Source organism: Dicentrarchus labrax, unplaced genomic scaffold (assembly GCF_905237075.1).
Source record: "Dicentrarchus labrax unplaced genomic scaffold, dlabrax2021, whole genome shotgun sequence".
NCBI classification, from domain to species: Eukaryota; Metazoa; Chordata; class Actinopteri; family Moronidae; genus Dicentrarchus; species Dicentrarchus labrax.
Window position 1 is genome coordinate 14,272,543 of NW_026136708.1, and position 22,641 is coordinate 14,295,183.

Below are 22,641 nucleotides of genomic sequence, written 5' to 3' on the forward strand. Positions count from 1 at the left end.
TCAATCAAACAATTACTACTTCATTTCATTTTTCTTCTTACATTTTACGCAGCACAGACTGTTTGGATGTGTTGTTTCATTGCCTTCAAGAATCTTGGACTATTCAACATCCACTATCAGTACACATTTGGGGTCTTCATCCATCCTCCATATTACATCAAATGTGTTTGCCTTTTTCTGTCAAGGTGACCACACCTGACAGTGGAATGTCTTTAAAGCAATTAGGGGGCGATTACAGCATCTCAAACAGAGAGGATGAGCTGCCCCTCTGATCGCTAAATCACTGTGTGACTTAGGCTGATCAGACCAGCGTATTCAAACTGAGCAATTCATTTATATGCAAAACCGAGAGTCAGAACGAACGTTAGAGGTATTGATCACAAGCCAGCAGAGCTACATGTGAACCCAGGAGCAGGATGGAGCAATGGGACTGTGAACTTGAGCAATACTGGGAAACATGCATTTGCGAGCTGCAGGTTGGGAATACCTGTTAAGCAGATGGTATACTTATAATTAAGACAGCCGGTTGAGAGCCATTGATTCAGAAATGCATTACATTCTTAATTTGAATTTTCAAACACATGCTGCATGTTCTTTTCTTCACACGTAGCAGCCCTCTGAAGCTCACGTGTGCACACTTGGTTTGCTTCTTCTCTCACAAACAGCTGGCTGATGAGAGTATTGATCTTAAGAGCCAGTTGACATGGAGCTAAATGCCTGCGCCAATAACAAACACACACACACACACACACACACACACTGCAGCCACACACAAACAAGCAGTGCTCTACTAAGAGTTTACAGCCAGCCAGCATTAGAAGTTAGTACTGAAAACTGGAGCACATTGTTTTTGTAGCCATCCAAAAGTTCAATATTGATTTTGTCATGTGCATTAACCGTAAACTCAAATAATAACTCAGTTTCATGTATTACTGTGATAATGTGTATGTCGGGGAAAACCCATGCAGGATAGTTTTAGAAATATGCTTCTAAAATCGCTTTCTTTCTTGCTGTTTGTGTACAGATTATACAACGTAAATATAATTTTTTAGTTTGTTATTGAGTTGCTGGTAGGCAGTCTTATGAACGTTGGACAGAGCAAGGGTAGCTGTTTCCCCCTGCTTCTGGTCACTATGCCAAGCTAGCTCCAGCTACTATACTTAAAGGAATAGTTTCACATTTTTGGGAACTTATTTGCTTAATTGCCAAGAGTTAGATTGTATTAATCGTATCATATTAATACCACTCACAGGATTGTGTGATAAATATGAAGCTATAACCAGCAGTAACTAGGTTTAGCATAAACACTGAATGCAGAGGGGAAGCATTTGCCTGGCCAAAGGTAACAAAATCCACCAACCAACACACCATACGCTCACTAATTAATGTTTTATACCTCCTTTGTTTAATTTGTACAAAAAGCTGAAAAAAAAAATACTATTTTTCTATTCCAATCTTTATGTTAAGCTAAACTAACTGTCTGTAGCTTTATATTTTCATACAGGCCACACATCTCTCAGTAAATAATAACCAGTATTCTGCTAAGCCATAGATTCTGCTAAGCCATAGTATAAATAGTATTTAATATTTCTGGAGGAGTTTGAATGTTCCTGGTGCAGCTATTTTGAGACCTAAAGCTTCAGCCATAGCCTATAGGCTTATGTTTACATTGTATAGCCGAAGCTAATTGTATAATACTGTGAGGACTGGACTAATTACCAGGCAGTAGAACCAATGCTCAATGTTACAGTTTATTATTTTCTACATTTTATATTTTCTACAGTGTCATTCCCCTACCTCTTTGAAGATAATATGATGATATTAAAATATTTTTATATTCTGTGTACTACTGACAATATTATAAGCCACTATAAACCTAAAAAGTCATAAAGGAAAACCCCAAAAAACAACCCTGAAACTGCCAGAATCTTAAAAAATTATATTTATTATTTTTTGTCATACTGCCCAGTACTAGAGTGGTATTGATCTTCCCATCAAACTCTTGTAAAGAAAGTGTATGTCCCAAAACGTTGAACTATACCTTTGAAACAAAGGAACAGTGAAAAAAATCCTAATTATCCTGCATGCTGCTTGTAACTTCAAGGCTTGTTGTCAACCAGTCATTTGCCAAGACCCCCAGAGACCCCCAAAGAACCTACTTTAACAGTGTCGTAATTGGTTTGTGGTAATATGATCAACTGTAACTTTGTTTTGGACAACTTAATTGTAAAATCCTGTTGGTTTAAATGTAATTTTGACATGAACATTAAAAAGACAGAGTTTGCTGGTGTATTTAAGGGTTGCACTTGACATTATGATGTCTTTTCAGATTATTTGTGCTGTATTTTCTTTCTTTTTATTATCTTATTTTGTTTCCTAGTAGCTTTATTTACATTGTATTTGTGATATGATTTGATTTCTGGAACTTCCTATGTATTTTGACTTGGGAACTAGAAATGTGAACTGCAATTCCCACGTGCACTTGCATGGCAAAGCACAGGTGTGTTCTATTTGATGTCATTAAATGCTCAGGGATTCCCTTTGTCAAACATTTGCACTGGACTTAAGTGTACGGCGCTTTCTTTGAGCGTTTCATTATGAGTGTGTTGAGCTTCTCAAAAGTATTATTTCAACTTTCCTGGAAACAAGACAGTGGGTCCAATTTGAGAGGGTAGGGAGAAAGATTTGGATGTTTTGATGAATTTAACAATGGCCTTCAGCGTCTTTGTCACAACTGTGCCAGAAAACCCATAATTCCATCTTCAAATACTGTATTTCTTGAGATAAAACAGATTCCCAGAAAACCTGGATCCTTGTGAGGTGCTTAACTACCTTTTTGGCACAAAAATATTTTAAAGTGGAAATTGTAGAATGTGTGTTGAGAATATGATTACATTGTGTAAGATACCATTGATCTTAGAGACAATACAATTGATTTAGTTAACAGTTGTCAAGTCCCACTGTATTATATGTTGTAGCCAGTTTTCATTTAACTGCAACTGAGAGAAGTCTCTGCAACTTGTGAACTATTAAAATGCTGATATGCTATAAAATTGCAATTTTCTTTGTGTGTTTTGCAATCAGAGTCTATTTAATTTCAGTCAAAGTGAGGAACTGGGTTTTTCCTCAGGTTTCCAATATAACACTCATTTTACATATTCACGGTGTTGTGTTCAGCCATTAAGGAAACAGCTGACTGAAGATGAAAGTGCTTTGATGAGGACGTGAAAGGCAGTTTCTTCCTCCATTAAGGATGGACTAAATGGAGAGAGAACTGGTCCCAGTTCTCAGTGGGATGTAATAATGGGACAGTGACACTAGTTCAATTTGACAAGGAGAAAGAGAGACGGAGGTGTGTAGGAGTCCACAGTCAGAGAGAGAGGCCGGCCTTTTCAGTTTACATCCTCTATTCCTCTTAACAACACCTGTGTTTTCTCTTTTACTCTCCTCTCTTCTTCCTGCATCCTGCCTATTATTGTCTTTTTTATTTATTTCTTCTCCATACACTCTCCTCTCCTGTTATTTCCCATCTCCTCTTTTGCTCTTCTTCTTCTTCTCTCGCTTTGAACTCACTTGTCCTCAGGTGTCAATATTTTGACAGCTTTCAGACAATCAGAAAAGAGCCAACAGGCCTGAGTTATAGTGTGTGTGTGTGTGTGTGTGTGTGTGTGTGTGTGTGTGTGTGTGTGTGTGTGTGTGTGTGTGTGTGTGTGTGTGTGTGTGTGTGTGTGTGTGTGTGTGTGTGTGTGTATATATATATATACACAGCATGGGGTCATACATTGTTATTGTACTGGTGTTTCTGTGAATCATTGCTCTGTAATGTTATATTGGAGTGAGATGGATGGTTTTTCTGCTGTTTATATCAGAAATGTATATCTACAGTTTTGTTTCGACACACACACTGTGAGTGATTTATTTGTATCCTTTTTTAGTGAAATTGTCTTTAGTCTGAATTTTGTTTATTTTACAGATGCTTTCAGAGAGGAAATGTTTTATTGGTTACCCTACCTACCTTGGTAATTTTAAGAAAAACTAATTTACACTGTTACAAACAACAACAAAATGATGAAAAAGAGCTTAAAGTATTTATTTGAAATATGCTCTGTAGGACTTTATGGACGATTTTAATTGAATTTTAATTAAATGAGGAAAGGAGTTATGATCCATGTATCTAGAGAGAAAATGTCCCTCTTTCAATTGTGTTTAAAAGCGATGACTGTCATTATCTATAATGGCAAATTAGCATGTAATGGTCTTCTAGCAACTTGCATATTGTTGAGATGAGGGAGTATAAAAGAAAAAGCCCTCAGGGACAAAAAAATTAAACTTGATGTCTTCTGTTCTCCTGGAACTTCAATCTCATGTGACAGTGGAGGAGGAGGGATTGCAGAGAAGAGATAACAGAGAAAACTTGGAGAATTTATGATGCTTTCATTCCATCCATCCTGTGCCTGCTGACAGAAGACAAGAAAAAAGACAGAGAGATGGGAGACTGGGGCCCAGCGGTGAGTTTTACTGTCTAATTCATCTCTCTCTCTCTCTCTCTCTCTCTCTCTCTCCTCTCTCCCTCTCTCCCTCCCTACAGCAGCCACTGAGGAGAGAGCACGTAAAGGACATAAAGGAGGAGAAAGAGAAAGACTGACGCAGATAAAGAGGAGAGGATAACTTGACGCAGAAGAAGACTGAAAGGGAGACTGTAGTGATGGCTGAGGCACCTCAGCAGCCGCAGCAGCAGCAGGAGGAGGTGGAGCAGGTGGAGCAGGTGGAGCAGGTGAGCACTGTGGAGGCGACAGAGACTGATCAGGGGTCTGAAGAACCGAAGGAGAGTGTCCAGACGACCACGACCCGACCTCTGCTGTCCATGAGGTCCATGAGCAGCGTGGACCCAGATGACGATTCCCCCAACATGATCGTCTACAGAAAGGTAAGAGCAAAAAGTGAACGCAGTTTAATTTTGTTGTTTTAAAGTCTTTTCTTTTAACTGATGAAATGGTTAAGATTGGGATATTGTGGTGCTGCTGATACAAATACTGGTAATGAAGGTAATTACTTAAATCCAAAGTTTTTCTTTTGAAAAACTTGGTTGCTGATGTTGGTGCTTCAGACTCTTGTCTTGGTGCTCTTATCTTATCTTCAATGTAGAACACACATATTCCACGCCACCCCCACGCTCAGCATATAAATATGTATAAATGTCACAAGAATGTACTTTAACAAACTAAAACACCTAATAACACTGATGTAAAACATACAACATGAATAATAATATAGGCCTATTCTTACTCTGAGAAAAATAAGTCAGCAGTCTTATGTTGCTGTGCATATTTGCAGATAAATATAAAACAATGAATAAAAGTTCAGATTGTTAATACAATTAAGGAAAAACAATATGCAGATATAATATGATTATATACATTTACCAATTTGTGTTTCATTTAGCTCTATGTCGTTGCTGAAAAGGGGGTGATTTTTTCTCGATGTCTTCTGATTTTGGATTGCGAGGGCTGCTACGTTTGGCAGTTTTTCCCATGGACTGTATAATCACAAAAATGGACGTAGTCTCCCTGACGTCAAAGGTTTCTGAAGGGCTGTTGTGAATCAGAGTGGTCAGTTGCCATCCTGGCTGTCTGAAGATGGGTGGTGCTGCCTGCGATGGCAGTTGGTGCCCGTCGAGATACTGCAGTTTGTGTTGCGTCTGTGTTGGGTGTGTTTGCCATCCACAGAGGTTGCCACTTGGTTTTTCCCTGCAGATGAAGCTAGTTTCCCATATTCACAAGAATACATCAACCAAATGGCTTTCACCAAACCACCCGTCAGACTTTAATTCTTTTGGTTGTCTGTATAAAATGGATAGGACACACAGACACCAGCAGGGAGGTTTATGTGCAATGTGTGCCCAGTAATGCTGTGAGCTTTCAGTATAACCCAGAAGGTCTCAGTCAGAATAAGTGTATATGAGATGTGAATTATACTGGTAGCAGTATAGTATATGCTGGGAGCGGCACTGTTCTTGTTTTGGAGCAAAGTGAGCCGAAGCTGTTTCTATACAGATGGTGAAATGGGTGAAAGAGGGATTTCAAAATAAAGCTTCCAACATTTCATTTCTCTTGGTGAGAAAAGGCCAACTTATTACATTTTGGTAGATAAGGGTTTAGGAAACAAGTAGCAGAATGTCTTTGTGACAAGCAGTGGGATTTATGAGCAATGCAGGCTAAATTTTGAGAGAATTAACAATAGCGGCGGTACCCAAGACACACTACCTAAGCTACTTCTGGTCTCAGGTATACCAAAGGTCTGGCTCATTAACTATGAGGAGAAAAGCTGCAGGATACTGGCCCTTTAGCACCAGATCTCTGGCATCTTTTATCACAATTAATTGGGCAATGATAAATTAGTGTTTAAATAGGTTACACAGAAGTAACAATGGGACCTGGGAACACCTTAGTAAGCATCCATCCTGCTAACAGGCTTCTGTTTTGTGGCTGACCCTGACCTTTGACCTCACTGTGAAATTGGAAAGAAAATATACTGTTTCTCCCATGGGAATCAATATAGCATGTCATTGTATATCACCTAGAACTAAATAAAAGACAATGGCGAGAAATGTATCTATTCCAAAGGCAATCTTCCTTCCTCTAAAATGATATGTGCCTGAGAATGAATGCAGGGACACGTGAATATAGACATCATCCCCCTGCAGTGTTTTATCATGATAGATGAACTGTGTGTGTGAGAGAGAGAGAGACACACAGACAGGTTTTGTATGTCCTGATGTTCTGTGAGTCTGGAAGCAGCAGGGAGGAGAGCGGTGATATTCCTGTCACATTTACTTACTTATCATGACTGCAAGAATACACATTGTGCAGGGAAAAAAAGATGAGATGAAGATTTGAAGATGGTGACAGAAAGAAACATTTTGCCCCCCCCCCCAAGTACAAGTCAACCATGTAGCATTTCTGTGTTTCTGTAATTTGGTTGTTTACTTATATAATATATAAGGTGCCTCTCAGTCCAGTGGACTATATTTTGTAGCATGTTGATGAAGTCTAAGCAATTTGTTTTAGCCCACAATAGGCGATGCAATACAGTGACAGTTTCACAGCACTGCTAGTCAGCAGAATGAAGACACAGCAGCCTCAGGTAGACCCTCCTGGTGGGATCTGTGCTTCAACACAAACCAAAACTGAACTCACTATGTTGCAGTATATTTCACCTTGAACTAGTAGCTTTTGTTGGACTCTGTGCCTTTATCTGTTGCCTCAGAGGGACACTGGGAGCTTAAAACTTTTGTCAAAGGTGTCTAGAGAAAGTTAACTGGACTAGACTGTTTGCTGTTCTTTCAAAAGGTTTTAATAGTTAACATTTTTGGGGCAAATCATGCTAATGTGTCTGTGAGGTTGCATAAGACATAAATATTCAGTATTTATAGTAGTAAGTGGTAATAGTAAAAAAAACTGAAGCCTTTCTGATTAATATATTAAAACTTTCTTAAATGGACAGTTCACCCTCAAATCAAAAATACTTATCTTTCCTCTTACCTGTAGTGCTATTTATCCATTTAGATTGTTTTGGTGTGAGCTTTTAACTTTTCATAGACAGATTTTCAGTGCCAGCATGTATAAGTGAGTACGTGTTTGTGTTACCTGCAGTAAGACTGTGGTGTCTAAATGTGGCAGGTGTTCCCTAGCCTGCCATTGTCAGACTAATTCCATAGCAATTTGAACATCACGAGTTCAGCAGATTTCCCATAACTTTTGCAAATTACACCAGAATGAGTAACCAATGTGCTGTTGATGTGTATTTGCAGTGGCTGTTGTGCATATCATGCAATGAATCCTCAGTGGCAGTCTGAGTTCTTCTTGTTGGATGGAAAAAATTGTTTTTATTATTTTTATTTACTTTGTGACTTTTAATGAACTTCATGGCTCACCAGGACAGACAGGACGTCCACATAAAACCTCTTGTGTGTGTTGTTTTAGTTGGAAAGCAACATGTTATCTGGAACTGCACACATACAGAGAGGATGTCATTTTGAGAAAATAGCTTCTGTGTTCAATGTACCTGACACAGCGCACATGGAAGCATTTAAATAATGCATTTGTTGTTGTGTTTAATGATAGTTTTGTTTGTATTATCAAACTACAAGTCTATAATGTCCCAAAACCCACCAACCCAGCTAAAATGACTTTTTCCCTGTGGTGCCTCCATTCCAACAGAATTAGGCTGCTTTAGATAAACATCCAACTTAACTTTTTTTATTTGAATATGGGATTTTAGACTTTAATTCATTCCTTAAAGTTTAGCTTAACCTTACCCATATATGTGACATGCCTAACCTCAACACTTACCAGAACCTTAACCTTAATCTACATTAAAGCCAATAGTGAACCTTTAAGGGTACCAGCTTTTTTGTATTTCTATTGATATAATACATTCCCTAGCCACTAAACTTATCCATCACAACTACATACTTCCAACCCTTTCCCCAACTTTAAACTAAACCTAATTGTAACTGTAACCCTATAACCAACTTTAAAGATGTAAATGTCCTAAAACTGAGACTGGCTCTCACAAAGAAGAATATACAAAAGAACACACTCACAGACAAATAAAACAACAAAACCAACTTACATCCTGTAGTTTTACAATGCTGCATTTGCTTTCCAAATATGCAAGTGTATATATCCACTTAAACTGAGACTGCATGTGCCTACAAACACACAGACATGCAATAAGTGGACATTCTATGTAATTTTAGATTACTTGTTTTATTGATGTCGCCTTAATCAGTGAATCAAGTGACAGCATCAATTATTAATCTGTATTAGTATTTGCACAATGAAAACACATTTAAATACATTGATAACTGGCACAAAATATAGCCTACTGGTAGACTCACTATAAAGATATTGACTATATGTCAATATCTTTAGTGTATCAGGCTGTGCAAATCTGTATCTGTTGAAAGAGGCTGGGGGTGCAGCAGGAATTGCAAAATGCCAACAGCCACTGTCGGCTTTCATAAATGAGTTCCTGATGCTGGCTGGAGAGTGGGGTTTAAGGAGCAAAAGAAAGAGTTTAAAAAGGAAAGTGAATAGACAAAATGAAAGACCGAATGGGAGAAAAAGAAAGTGGGAGAAAACAGGAAGGAAGAGTGTAAAAGAAGTGCACAAGAGTCCAGAATGTGACGCACGCAGACATCTCAGTGTATCTGTGAGCACACGGTTACTACACATAGTAAAGGTCAGGTGAATAACAGTAAAATAGCAGCAGAGATGTGACATCATTTCATTACCTGTTTTACAGAGTCATCTCAGGAGAGGAAAAATAAATATGCTATAGGGTCAAGATTTACTATGCTAAATGCATAATGTCTGTTTTGCTGGATGAAGCATATCCACATCAATAAATCATCGTCAGACTTGCGCTAAGAAGCCATGTGGGTTGTGGTTTTGTGCATGCGGCTACATTTGTGTAAACACATCCCTGCGAAATATGTTTTTAAAATGTAGAAAGAAAGAGAGCGATGTGAAGCGGTGTCCATTTGAACAAGCTTTTATTTACAAAACACAACCCATCTATCCATTTTTTAAAATAACCTAACCGGCGTTCGTTGTGGACAGGTTGCAAGTGTCCTAAATCACCATTTTATTATTATTTTGTTTTTATTTTTCAAATGTTTTAGCTCTATTATGGAACCAATATGCTCAAGGGACGCTTCATTCTCTTTAAAGGCAATTTGTCATAACAAAACAGGGAAAAATGGGAGAGATAGTAATTGAAACATCTGAAACTAATAACATCTGTCTTAATAACAACCTGCCAATGTTGAAATGTCTATTTAAATGTATATTGTCACTGTAATATATTCAACAGTATAAAGTGAATCCCACTGAGATGCAGTGGGATATAATAAAGACCTATTTAAGTGGTTTTTCATACACATAGAAGATACAACTGCACACAAACATCACCTGACTATTTTCACTCCTCTGTGTGTGTGTGTGTGTGTGTGTGTGTGTGTGTGTGTTGTGATGACCAGCAGAATGCTCTAACACAATCAAGCTGTAGCAACCCACTGGGAGCTGTCTAAAGAAGACATTCACATTCGGCAGGATAACGACACGACCGAATGAGAATGAAAAGCAGAAAAAACAAAATAATCTCATGTTAAAAACTAACAAGTATTAGATGGGTTTTACTGTAGGGAAGTTTTAAAAATGTCACAGCACTGTTCGCTAATGTCAGTCATATTTGAAATTCCAGATGAAAACAGACTATTGAGGATTAACTAATGCCTAAAAGAGCCTTTAAACACAGACTGTAATGATTCCATAGTATGATTTGGTGTTACTTATTCTAAAAATGTATTTCCAATGAAATGAACCACTCAGCATTAAAACAACACTTGGTTGTAAACTGCGCTACTGATTCACAACATTTGCTTTGTTATGAAACATGTATGCCCTGGACTGCATTCCCATTAGTCTTTCTGGATGAGTCATCAATCATCCACAAGCACAAGGGGGGAGAAGGAAAATGCAAATCGTCCTCCCGATTCACCGTTTACAAAGATTTGGAACGCAAAGTATCAAGCCCCACTTGAAATTAAAGGAGTTTTGAGAAGATTCTCCTAATTTTAAACCTTGTTTTTTTTTTTTTTTTTGCTGATGCAGGTCAATTTCAGTGACTGGACGGTTAGATGAAGGCAGAGTATGAGAGCTGATTCTAGGTCAGTGCTTGAAGAGTAATTAGGATGAGAAGTGATGCCTCCCGTCTACAGAGAGCCATTTATCTTTTAGAAAGATGGCGTAGTCTCCCCTTTCTAATTTTTCACTCCTTCCTTCTATTCAATTTGGTGGCTATGTATGTCTGTCTGTTCTACTGTCCGTTAATCTAATATATTATATTGTAACCTATTCTATTTTACTCTATGTAAAACTGTGTGTGTCAACCTGTGTGTGTATATATATGTTTATGTGTATCAGACTGAATATTATTTCCCCCTCAACACTAGATTATATTTTTCATTTTCAGCACAGATACGCACACATTGTACATAGTTTACACATTTTACACATCACACACATCAGACACATCACACACACACACACACACACACACACACACACACACACACACACACACACACGCACAGGTGATGTTAAGGTGAGGACATTCAGTGCTGTTGACAAGAGTGGAGGGTGTTGACTCACCTTTTCACCAGCATGAATCCGAAGCTGTCAGCCAGCATCTGCTTAGAGACTGCTTGTGTGTGTAGCCGTGTGTGTATTCCAACGTACTGCACCTCTTTTCATTATCCTCTGGTTTCCAGTCTGACAATAGCAGCTGTAGAACTGCAGGTCTGTTTACTTAACAAGCTGTTTATACAGATACCTGTTCCCATATTCCTTTGAGCTGCTGGAACGTGCCCTGATAGCGAGCTCAGAGGTTGGAAATCCACAGTGGTTGTTGGATGCTGCCCTTGCAGCAGGGGTTCACTGCCTTTAAGGACCTTCTCAGCAGTGTATGATTCTGTTGCTCTCTTTATTTTGTAATATTCATACACCAGTTTGCAGGGAGATGCAGGGTGTATTTGCACATTCATTTATCTAAGTTTAATAAGTCCTATTATCTAAAATAGGCAATTTGTTTGCCTCTTCTAAAATGTATGAGCTTTTCAGAAATTACTTGTTTAAACACCCTTGTAGTAAAGTTCAGGCACGTGATCCATGGCATCTGTAGATAAAAGCGGCTCATTCTAAGTTAACAAAAGCACAATGATTCCTACTTTCAGGTGATTATACACTAATGTAAACATACCTATGAATATTCACTTTCTGCTAATAGACCCTCCTGAATGTTTCACACTGGACATTTACACACAATTTAAACATTTGAACAAAAATAATGTTTTAGTCATTATTTTGGTTAGTCTCAAACTGCACTCTCCCCTCCCATTTTTCCTGCCAGTCAACCATCAGTCTGGTGACATCTGCTCATGTTTGCATCAATGTCTGTCCCTATTTTGAACAAAGCCAGAAGCCAAAACATCAGTCATTTCAGTGGTGTGTTCATTGGTTTGGGAGAGTGCACCACCTGCCCCCTCCATGGCCTTCCTTCAAAGGATCAGTGTCAGGCTAAAATGTCCAGCTCTACATATATCACTGTACTGTAGAGAGATTGCCATGGAATTCTCTTGAGCACATTTATGCTCCTAATGATTTCAGTGACCCTATGGCCTTTGCTGTAACACCACTTACAATTTTAGACCCGTAATCGATAAAACTTGCAGAGTTGCCAAATCATTTGTATGTTGTTCCATCCCACATTTTTCTTTAGTGAGGTGCAATAAACAGTCTCTCAGGCAACAGAAGATGTAATTCACATTTGGGTGTAATAAGTACAGTATAATTTAATACATGATGTATCCAATATCATGAAAATTCCAGGTATTCATATTTATTGGTCTCAAGTCAGAATATTCATAGTCGCCTTCAAAATCAGAAATTTGTTTAATATGTTTGTCTCAGACCTGATACAAAGAAAACCCTCATGAAAATGTGAGATATTAACTTAATATATGTTTTTCTCTACATAGGACATCAGTTTGCTAAATGGAAAAAATATTGATCCCATGTCAATCATTTATCCATTACGTCCAACAACTAATGGTCTATATTTACTCTGTTTACAACAACTAATGGGATGGATCAATACGATCCTCCCCAAAATCCATCAATTCTAGTTCTCCAAGCTCAATTGTTGTCTGAAAATGTTATTTTCTCTAGCAGCAGTGAAAAATCCTGCAAAATGCTATATGATAATGGATAACTGGAACAAATTATTCATTTATAAATCTCATTTTAGGACTAAATATTAAATTATTAAAGATTTTACACTGACCAGAGCAGGGCCAGATCCTCTGCGTAGTCTGAGCTCAGTTTCTGTCTATAAAATATATTTAAAAAAATAAAAATAGAGCTGCAACAGGCCTTCAGCTGTTAGAAGAAAGACAGTCAGTCTGTGAAAAAATATTTTTCACACCAGTCTTTGAAGAGCCTGAGCATAAGTTTAAAATTTTGTTGTTGGATACTCTGAATTCTCTCTATTTTGTTGTTTTCATGTTACAAATGCCCTAACAAAATGTCCAGAACACTTCAAAGTGGGCTCTATATTATGCAATTTTTCAGGTATATTATGTTTTTCATGTCAGCATGTCTACAGCGTGACTTTTATACTAAGAAGAACATGTTTTTCTATTGGCTACATGGCTGCAAGATATACAGAGAAAATATACAGAGAAAACTGAAGTTCTCCTTTAGAGCAAAGGCATCAACTTGTGTGTAAATGAAATGCCAGCAAATAAGAATAACAATTTTCATAGATTAAATGATTTATTATGGGCCCAAACTCCTATGAAGAACCATTACAGTATAATTGTATATATGACATTTGTCAAAGTGGTCTGTGCAGCAATAAGAACAGTTCAGTGTGATTTAATGTTACTATTTGGAATGAATTTAATGTATTGTTCATTATGAAATGCAAGCTGCACAAGGTGATGACTTATTTGATGCCTTTGTGCTTCTGAGCCCATTTACGAACCATAAAATTCCAGTCATGCCTAGTCACTGTGATCCAGCGCATATTTATTAGGCAATTTCACATGGCAAAGATATTCATTGGTGAGCAAGAACATGAATCATAGCTCACTGAGTCCTTCCACAGCTTTCTGTCAAACTCTGATGGCATCAGTATTCAAGCACAAACTCCAGATCAAGATTGTTAATTTGATCATGTAGGAACATCTTCCTTAATTTTTTGTAGGAAACAGCTGAACAGATGTTTGACCTTGTTTGCTTTATTGTCTGCTGCAAGGAAGGGAGAATTTTATCTTGGTCAAATCTTGTCTTTACGGTAAGGTAAAGCGAGGAAAATGTTATGAGTACACTTTAAAGTGGGAGTTATTTTATGTGTCTATAATGTGCTTTTCTGCTGAGCCTGTGCGCATTGCTCTGCCTCCCTGCCGGGACTCCTGTCTGCTTCTCCAAATGGGGGTGTACTGACCGCAGTCTACTGCAGGTAACACACTGATTATGGATAAGTTCCCCCCAAAACCCCACTTAAAAAACAAAACAAATTATCTCTTTAAGGAGAAATGAATACAAAAGGTGGTTCAATCTGCTAAACTCACAATGTGATCGCTCTGTGAACACTGCGTATGAGTGTTTGTCTGTGTGTGCATTAATCTTCTTGTATTTATATACTATAACAAATGTGTTTTCTGGGTTTATAAAGGAATGTTGCATAGACCTTTACGACACTCACTTGTTTTTGTGCTTTTGCATAAGTGAATGAGAGATGTTTTCGTGTGTGTGTTCATGTATGTAGGATTGTGGGTGTGTGTGCTGCTTGTCACTTAGCGAATGACTAAGCACATCTAATCACAGTGCAGCCGCCTGCAGATATCTGAGGAGAGCTCATCACAACAGAGCAGGTAGAGAGCAGCAGGCTAATCAAATCAAGGTGATGGGGAGAGGCTAATTGGGGAAGTTTAAATTGCAAATTTTAAGATGACAGGATGATAACTCTTATCACACATTTTCTTTTTCAATGTTTTTAATGCTGTTTTTCAGTAAATGCTTGCTCTATTTGGTGATGTGTTCCTGAAATATAAGGTTTAATTTATCTGTGGCATTTTCCCTCAATTTTCTACACTGCATTCAAAGCTTTGTTTCAGTTGCATTTCCTTTGCAGAAACCTCAAACTTGAGAACTGTAGTTGAAATATAACAAAGTATTCTATCTTATTTATTTAGTTAACCAAGGCTTTCATAAAGCCTTGCACATTTTAAATATCTTCCTGTCCTCTAGTGGTCTACGCACATGCTGGTGAGAGACTCCAACATCTGTTATGTTGACTGCTGTAAAATCAAACCTGGAAACAGTGAGCAAGCAACTTTAATGTAGTTGTTCATGTGATCTTTGATAATTCACCTTTGCAATCATGATAAGAGGGTGAGTCTCTCTTAATAGGCAAAAATTAGAAGAGATCCCATTCTAACTTACCAGAGTCCTTGGTAGTTAGAAATAAAAGTAATGGATCTGTTAAGGACAGGCGTCTGGCCAGTATTTGCTGGCAGTGAAAACGTGGCAGCAACCATTCCCTAGGAGGGAGTATTCCCTGGGCCTGCAGAAATAATGACATCCTGAGTCCCCACTGAGTTCCTGTATCACTCAATCCTAATCCAAACTAATCCTTCTCAGTGTACACATACAGCTGCACCGATTCAGAGTGGTATTTCTGATTTTTAATGACTACCTGGCACAATGAATGAATACCTGAATCTTTGGTATGATTTAACAGATCTAAGACACCAAATGAGTGTCTTTGGTAAAGTCAAACTTAAACCACTGGGAGTTGATCCGTTATTTGTATAATAATGAAATAGATTGATTAGAGAATAAGACAAAATCTAAAGGTTGGATTCTCTTTCTACTTAGTGGTTTCAGAGATAAAAGCAAGCTGCTGAAAGCTGTTCTGTGTCAGTTTGTATCCAAATATCAAAGCACTAGAGCCCAAAAAGAAACATGAACAACTTTGCAACCAGATGCGCTTGAATGAGTCTGATCTGAACCAGTTCCTTGTAAGTCCATTCACTTGTTTACTCCTATCTGACAGCAAAGCAGGTCTATTGAGGCATCAGTGTATTTGTCATGCTCTGGTTGTGTTGGACAGCAGGTGTCAGAGGAGCCCACTTGGCCTTGCTTCTCTGTCAACACTTCAGATTTTCACTGGTTCATATGAATGTAAAGTGACTGCAACCAATCTGTAGATCCGTTTGGGAATTTGCAAGCATGCATGGATATACAGTGTATGTGTTTGTATTGAGTTTGGCAACGCATCAGTAAATTCCCACGGCTGTTTTTACACTGACAGAGTGATACTGGACACAACAAGTTGATTAATATTCATATTTCTGGGCACAGGCTCACCTGAAAGTCAGTGGTGGAAAAGTTACCTGAATACATTTATTAAAGTACTATTCTTAAGTGCAATTGCAAGGTACTTGTACTTACTTGAGAATTTACATTTGATGCTACTTTATAACTCTATTCAACTACATTTCATCCCCCTACATGTATTTAACAGCTGTGGTTTGCAAATTAAGATTTTACATGAAAAAACATTGATAAGCTTATGCACTGTTGAAGATGCTAGTGGTCCCCAAACTTTATAACCTTTTCCAATAACTCATTAACTGTTGAAGGCCCAAGAAGGTAAAATTATCTAGTATCAACCTTTTATTGGACATTTAATCAGAAAAGCAAATATTGGAGGGAGTCCAAAACGTTTTTGAAGAAACACAATTTTTTATTCTCTCCTACCCCATTAATCATCTCATGAACCCTTCAATTTCTCTTGTGAGACTAAACTTCTGGACTGTATATAAAAGTTTAATCCTGCTTTATCTCATCAAACAACAATAAGCTACTATACATTGATACATCAGTATTAGCAATCTAGTAATGTAATGCCCAATAATACTGTGTTGTGCTGATAATACTTGTGCACCAAACAAGATCTTTTTCAATTGAGTATTTTACACTGGTGTGTATTGCTTGAAGGTCCAGTGTATAACATTTGGGCACATTAATGGAATATAATATTCATAGGTATGTATTCATTAGTGTATACTCACCTGAAAAAAAAGAGTCATTGAGTTTTCAGTACCATAGAATGACAGATTTTTATCTACAGATGCCGCAGGTCACCCTCCGCGGAGGCCACCATGTTGAACCGCCATGTTTCTACAGGTACCCAGAACAGACAAATCAAACACTGACTCTAGATAGGACCACTGTAGTTTGAAATTGGAGGGTGAAAAGAGTAAGTGGCAAAATGCAATTAGATTCTTACATGCCACTAAATCCTACAGTGGATCTATAATTCTGTCGTTGTATATGTAGGGCTGTGACAAAATGTTTTAAGTGTGACAGTAAAAGATTTGCAGCAGTCTGAAATCATTTGAAGTGATATCAAAGACATTTTGTGATTTATTTCACAGAAAAATGTCATCAAACTATTTTTATTTTGATTCTATTTTTACACAGGTTTACACTTCAGCTTTTTTGTTCATTATCCCAAAGGAAATTTGCTTTGCAGCCAGGCAAGAAACACATAGATCACAGGAATGTATGATTGGCAACTAACAACAATCATCAGAGAAGCATAAAATTAATAACATATATACAAATATAAAAAATACTACAAATTATATCAAGCCTATCATATATTGAACCTATAGGTTGGCTGGAATACTTCTCTTCCATGTATGTGTACAGGAGTGTGTGTTTGTGTGTGTATGTCAGTGCGATTGTGTGTGTGTCAGTGTGATATTGTGTGTTTGTGTGTGTGTCAGTGTGATTGTGTGTACTGTATGTGAGAGATATTTATGATGCAGATGGTGACTCACAGCAAATAATGAGCATGGGCAACAACACTCAATAAGCGAGCAGTTTGTTGTTTATCTGGGTTTTGTTGCACCATAATTCTTTGTTGTTCACACAGTGGTCTTGTCCCGAGAGCAAATTGTTTAATCCCTAATTAATCTCACAGATATTCATGGTGTAATAGGGATTAACATTTTGTTTTGTTAGGAAAACAATGACGCAGGCGTTTTCTGGGCTGTAATCAGACGTAGCACAACCTCCTCTCGCTTGTCAAATTTTGGCAGAAATTACAAAGGACTGCACATCAAAGGACTACAACTACACAAAGAACATTTGAGCTTGAACATGTACACACACACACACATACCCTCCCCACATTCAGACACAATTATGAAAAGAACGGGAGTGTGAGAAAGAGAAACCGCAGAGTTGTACAAAGTGGAAGTGAATATATTGAGAAAGGTGTTAATATTTGGATAGAAGGTCGAGCCCAGCAGTGAATAAATACACCTGCAGCCATTATTGTGCTAATCCACTGTAGAGCTGCTTCAGCTCAATGTGGTGACACCTGTTTTGTTCATACGAAGCACCCAATCAAGTAGACGGCACAAAAATAATGAGGCAGCACAGTCCATTCAAAGCAAGCCTCTTATCGTCCTCCAGCTGGGACGGGATGGTCCTGACTACAGAGGTACCGAAATATTAAATATGTTTCAAATAAATAATAAAGGCGTTACAGTACATGCAGGATCTGAACATCAATAAATCATCTACACATTCAGTTTGAGGCGTTATTATAAATATCTAACCATACAGAGATTAAACCTCCTCCAGCTGCTTCTTCTGCTCCAGCTTTTAATTTTATTTATTCAGAAGGAAATCTGCTGGATTTCTTCACAACATAACATTGTTAGGTGGATGTCAGGACCAAACAGCCCCCTTTGCGCAGTTTGAGTCAGGGTCAGTGGTTCTACCGCCCAGGCCTGACCACCCACACCCAGCCAGAGGATAATATTTTAATACCAAAATTTGTTCTCTTTCTTGTACACACAGTTATACACAGACGTAGACACACTGCTGAACGTCTCGCTCTCATCGGCTGTTATCACATATCAGCTCATCCATCATGAAGAGGAAGACTGCTGAATGATTACACTACTGGTTGTTTTGCCCACTGTGTTATCTCAATATCTCCCTCATTCTGACTGACATAACTTAATATCTGTGTATGCTGCTGGAATCCAGAGTTTTTTTTTTGTGGGGTTTCGGCAGCCTGCAAGTCTTTTAACAGCTTTATAGAGAATAGAAGAAGGACCCAGAGCTCCTGGATAAGTGACAATATCCTGCTTGATTCAGAAAGTGTGATATTTACAGAAAATGGAAATAAAAATAGGAAATGCGGTATTAACAATATCACAGATGTGAGAAAAGCTACTGGTCGACTTGACCAGTCTTAGTAGCTTTACAGTAATATTGAAATGTTATTGGATAATTACACATTAACATGTAAATTGGCACATACTGCAATGACTTTGTTTTAATTATAATTGTTAACTGTATACTGTTTGCAAAACCTACACAAGAGACAACTCGTACAAACCTGAGTGCTTGTTGTCAACATACTGTTTGAATTTTAATAGCATCTTTCAAACAGTAAAGTACTGAGGGTACTGAAGTTTTGGCTCCTCCCACCCCAGGGCTAAGTCAGCTAATGTTAGCTGAACAAGATCACTAACTAATGTCATCTAACATTACTGTTGCTGACAATTAGCTTCTTTTAGCAACATGTCCATCTATAAACTCCTCGGTACAGCTGTTATCAAACTGGTAGCATTTTGTATCACAGGAAGACAAACTGATTGGATATGATATAAAAAAAACAAAGAAATTGAGTTATCATAAATCTTTTGGCCTACATTGTTAAATAGAGGTAGAATATCACTTAGGATGCAATCTTAAAGGATTAAAATGACATTTTTCTTTTCACCTGGACAGTTTCCAACGACAACTTCCCAGATGGTTCTGTGTCACAAACCATCAGGCGCAGTCGGATTAGATTATTTGGTCCTCTTTGACAAAGTTAGTTCATGTTAATGCAGGATAGAAGCAGGCTAGTGGACCACAGCTGCATTTGTGCTGCTGTAGATCAACATGTAGCTAATGCTGTATGGATCCAGGCCAGCATTGCGTTGGGTGAAGTGGATGAGATATAATGGGGCTTTATTCGACTGTCTGAGGAAGCTCAGGGAGTGGCAGGAACTAAGGTAGCAGAGGTTGCAGCGCCAAGTGGCAGGTTATGACTAATGAATGTGAACTTTTGTCAGGCACGCTCCACATGTAGCCCCGGGTCCATTAGAGAACTTGGATGGACACACTGAAAACAGACACAAATACACACGATGAGAAAGGGAAACGACAACCCACACTTAACTGATGGATGATACGGAAGTAGGACCACACATTGTTTTTCCGTTAGTGTCTCCTCTCATTCTGCTCTGTCTCTTATTCTGCCTGCCCCAATCAATCTTTAGTGCCTTTCGTCTCTTCAGTTGCTGAGTTGTGGTTGTTTGCCTTCCATCTTTTATGCTCTATCCAATTTTATTTCTACCCTTTTGTTCTGTTCTGAAAGATTTATTCATTTACAGACAGAAGCATACATTTCCCAGTGTAGCTGCAGACTCAAATTCTTTGTCTGTCTCCAACAGTTTATTTCAGTAGGTCCTTTTTTATTGACATGACACTGGGATACCTCATACATTAATCAAAGTTAAAGGTGACATGAATAACAATCACTAGAGAACAATATTGATCTAACGAGAGCAGATCGGATTCCTGCAGTGTTGCTCTTCATGTAGTATTGTTAGCCGTTTGCACGAGTGGCCACATGCAGCATTTTATCACATCCATAAATCATCACAGCATTAATTTTTCAGTACCATTATTAACATAAAAGACGAAAAACACAGACATAAAAGAGACAAATTTAAAAGACCATTGTCCTGTATGTAAATTTGTACTTTTGTACAATGTCTTTACAGCACAAAAGAAAATGTATTCACTGCTGCAATGAGGAAGTTAAACAAAGGAGGTATACCCTGTTTGTGACAGGAAGCAAAAGGTTACGTGGAAACATTTGTAATATGTGAGAATGAGGTCATCAAAAATCTCAGCCACAATATTTGTCAGTTACATTTGTACAATACTTTGAGAACCATCTGCATCGTCTCTGTCATTTATTTATCTCTTTACAGTATATGTAAGTACTATGACTTTGCTCATCAGTACTCTGATGAAGGCCACTACTCTGAAACGTTAACACATTTGTTTGACATGGCCAGAATAAATAGGTGAAATTGACATTAGTCTACTTTGTCTGTTTGTGCTACCTTTTTGCTTTTGGGTATTCAACATTATTATTCAAGTAGTGGCATTCAATATTGTGCTTGCCAGATCTATATTTTGAAGGAAATGTAATTGGTGTCACTGTAGTAGGCATTTATGTTTCACTAACAGAATACATTAGAGCATTTGTACGTGTATGTTCATTGGAAACGTCAGTTCCAGTTTTACATTTTACAGCTCCTAATTTTACAATATACATTTCACATATATATATTTATATTTTTGATTGTAAATTTCCATTATGACTCTTGATTATTGCAGTACCTCTTTTCTTTTCTCTTGGTTTATTTTGACCTTTATGCAAGATGACACAAACGCAAAATCCTTGTATGTGAAAACTCGGCAATAAACCTGTTTCTGATTCTGATCCTTACGCTGTACAGCAGTCGTTAGAGGGAAATCAGGTTTGGGTTTGTGTTGTTAGGTTTAGGCCCTCTATCTTATGGTCTAAACCAGTCTTGTGGTTTAGTTGGAGTGGATAAAACAAATGAAATATGTTGACACTGAGCATTTTGCAGATATGTTCAATGTGAACATTTTCCAGTGGCAGTGAACAGTTTAAGCTGGGTGATATTACATTTCCCTATAAAAACATAAAAATATACATAAACAATAAACATATGAACATCACTTTTTAGAAGACATAGTTGCTCTGACTTAGTTTGTCTCCCTTGTTTTCACCTAATGTGTTTCCCTCACCAGCCTTTTTTTTTTTTTAACTTTTACTTCACTGTCCTCTCTCTCACCCTCACTGTCCTCTCTCCACCTCTCTACCCTATCTCTTATTGTACAATTTTGTCTCAGTGTTGGCAGAGAATAATACTTCAGTAAAGTGAGAAGTAGGCCAGACTGTGTCTCAGCTCCACTGGGAACAGAGCCAAGGGAAACTCAGCAGCTCAGTGCATGTGGAGTTATTGGGGTTAAAACAACTCTATAGCCTCATCTCAAGTTTGACCGATCTAGTTATAGCCTGATTAACTGAGAACTAGTGAATGAAGGGTTAGAGGGGATAGATCTGTGAATGAACTTGTCTCCTCAAGCTTTATTTTTGGCAGGAGCACGCACAACAAATGGTAATGGCATTATTCTACTCTTAAGGATGCTCCCTGTTTCGGCACAAAAGAATATCCTCTTAAAATAACAAGCAAGGAGCATTGCAAATAATCCTTCCCACGGGGATCAGTTTAGAAATAAAGACCCCCCGGTGTGCAGAAAAAGAGAGCAGAATCAGAGCAGGTGGAGGCTGAGCAGCAAAACACTTGTCAACATATACAGTGAATGTGAGTGGGAAGGTCTGAAAAGTGGTCAAAACACTGCAGTTTGATGCAAAGGGTGTGGTTGGCTGGCTGTCAGCTGAGGTGCAGTCACATTACACTTTAATGCGTGTTGAGGATGTGGAAACATTATCTGTCTTTTTGCTTTATATCAGAGTTCCAAGGTTGTAAGGTTTGACCGGGCTTACCTAAACTAAATACACTTGAGCAGCTGAGGTCATTGTGTCCTCTCGGCTAAAAATCAGTTATGAAGGTGGAGGTTTATATGATATAAACCGAAAGAGAAGCTGGTTTCTGGTAAAGCGGTCATAAAGTATTCAGTGTCTCGATGTTGAGAGACCTCATTTGCGTAGTAGTACATCAAAGCCTACTACTCTATTATTGTTGCATGGAATAAAGTGATTCTGGCTGTATAAGTTCAAATGCAGATCACGGCAGCCCCAAAAGACTTGTGTGTGTGTGGTGGTGGTGGTGGGGGGCTGTCAACCTCTATGATGGGCGAGACA

General features: G+C 38.1%; 1 protein-coding gene across 3 annotated transcripts in view; it reads left to right on the forward strand.

The window, feature by feature from the left end:
- rgs6 (regulator of G protein signaling 6) overlaps positions 1-22,641 on the forward strand; it is an 87,769-nt gene that overhangs the window by 3,282 nt on the left and 61,846 nt on the right. For 2 of the 3 annotated variants that reach the window (XM_051410108.1, XM_051410109.1), the window contains one exon: positions 4,589-4,927. In XM_051410108.1, the coding sequence (XP_051266068.1) occupies positions 4,706-4,927 (222 nt within the window). In that variant the 5' untranslated portion in view covers positions 4,589-4,705. The remainder of the gene's footprint in view (positions 1-4,588; positions 4,928-22,641) is intronic. The other variant, XM_051410110.1, reaches the window with a different exon arrangement.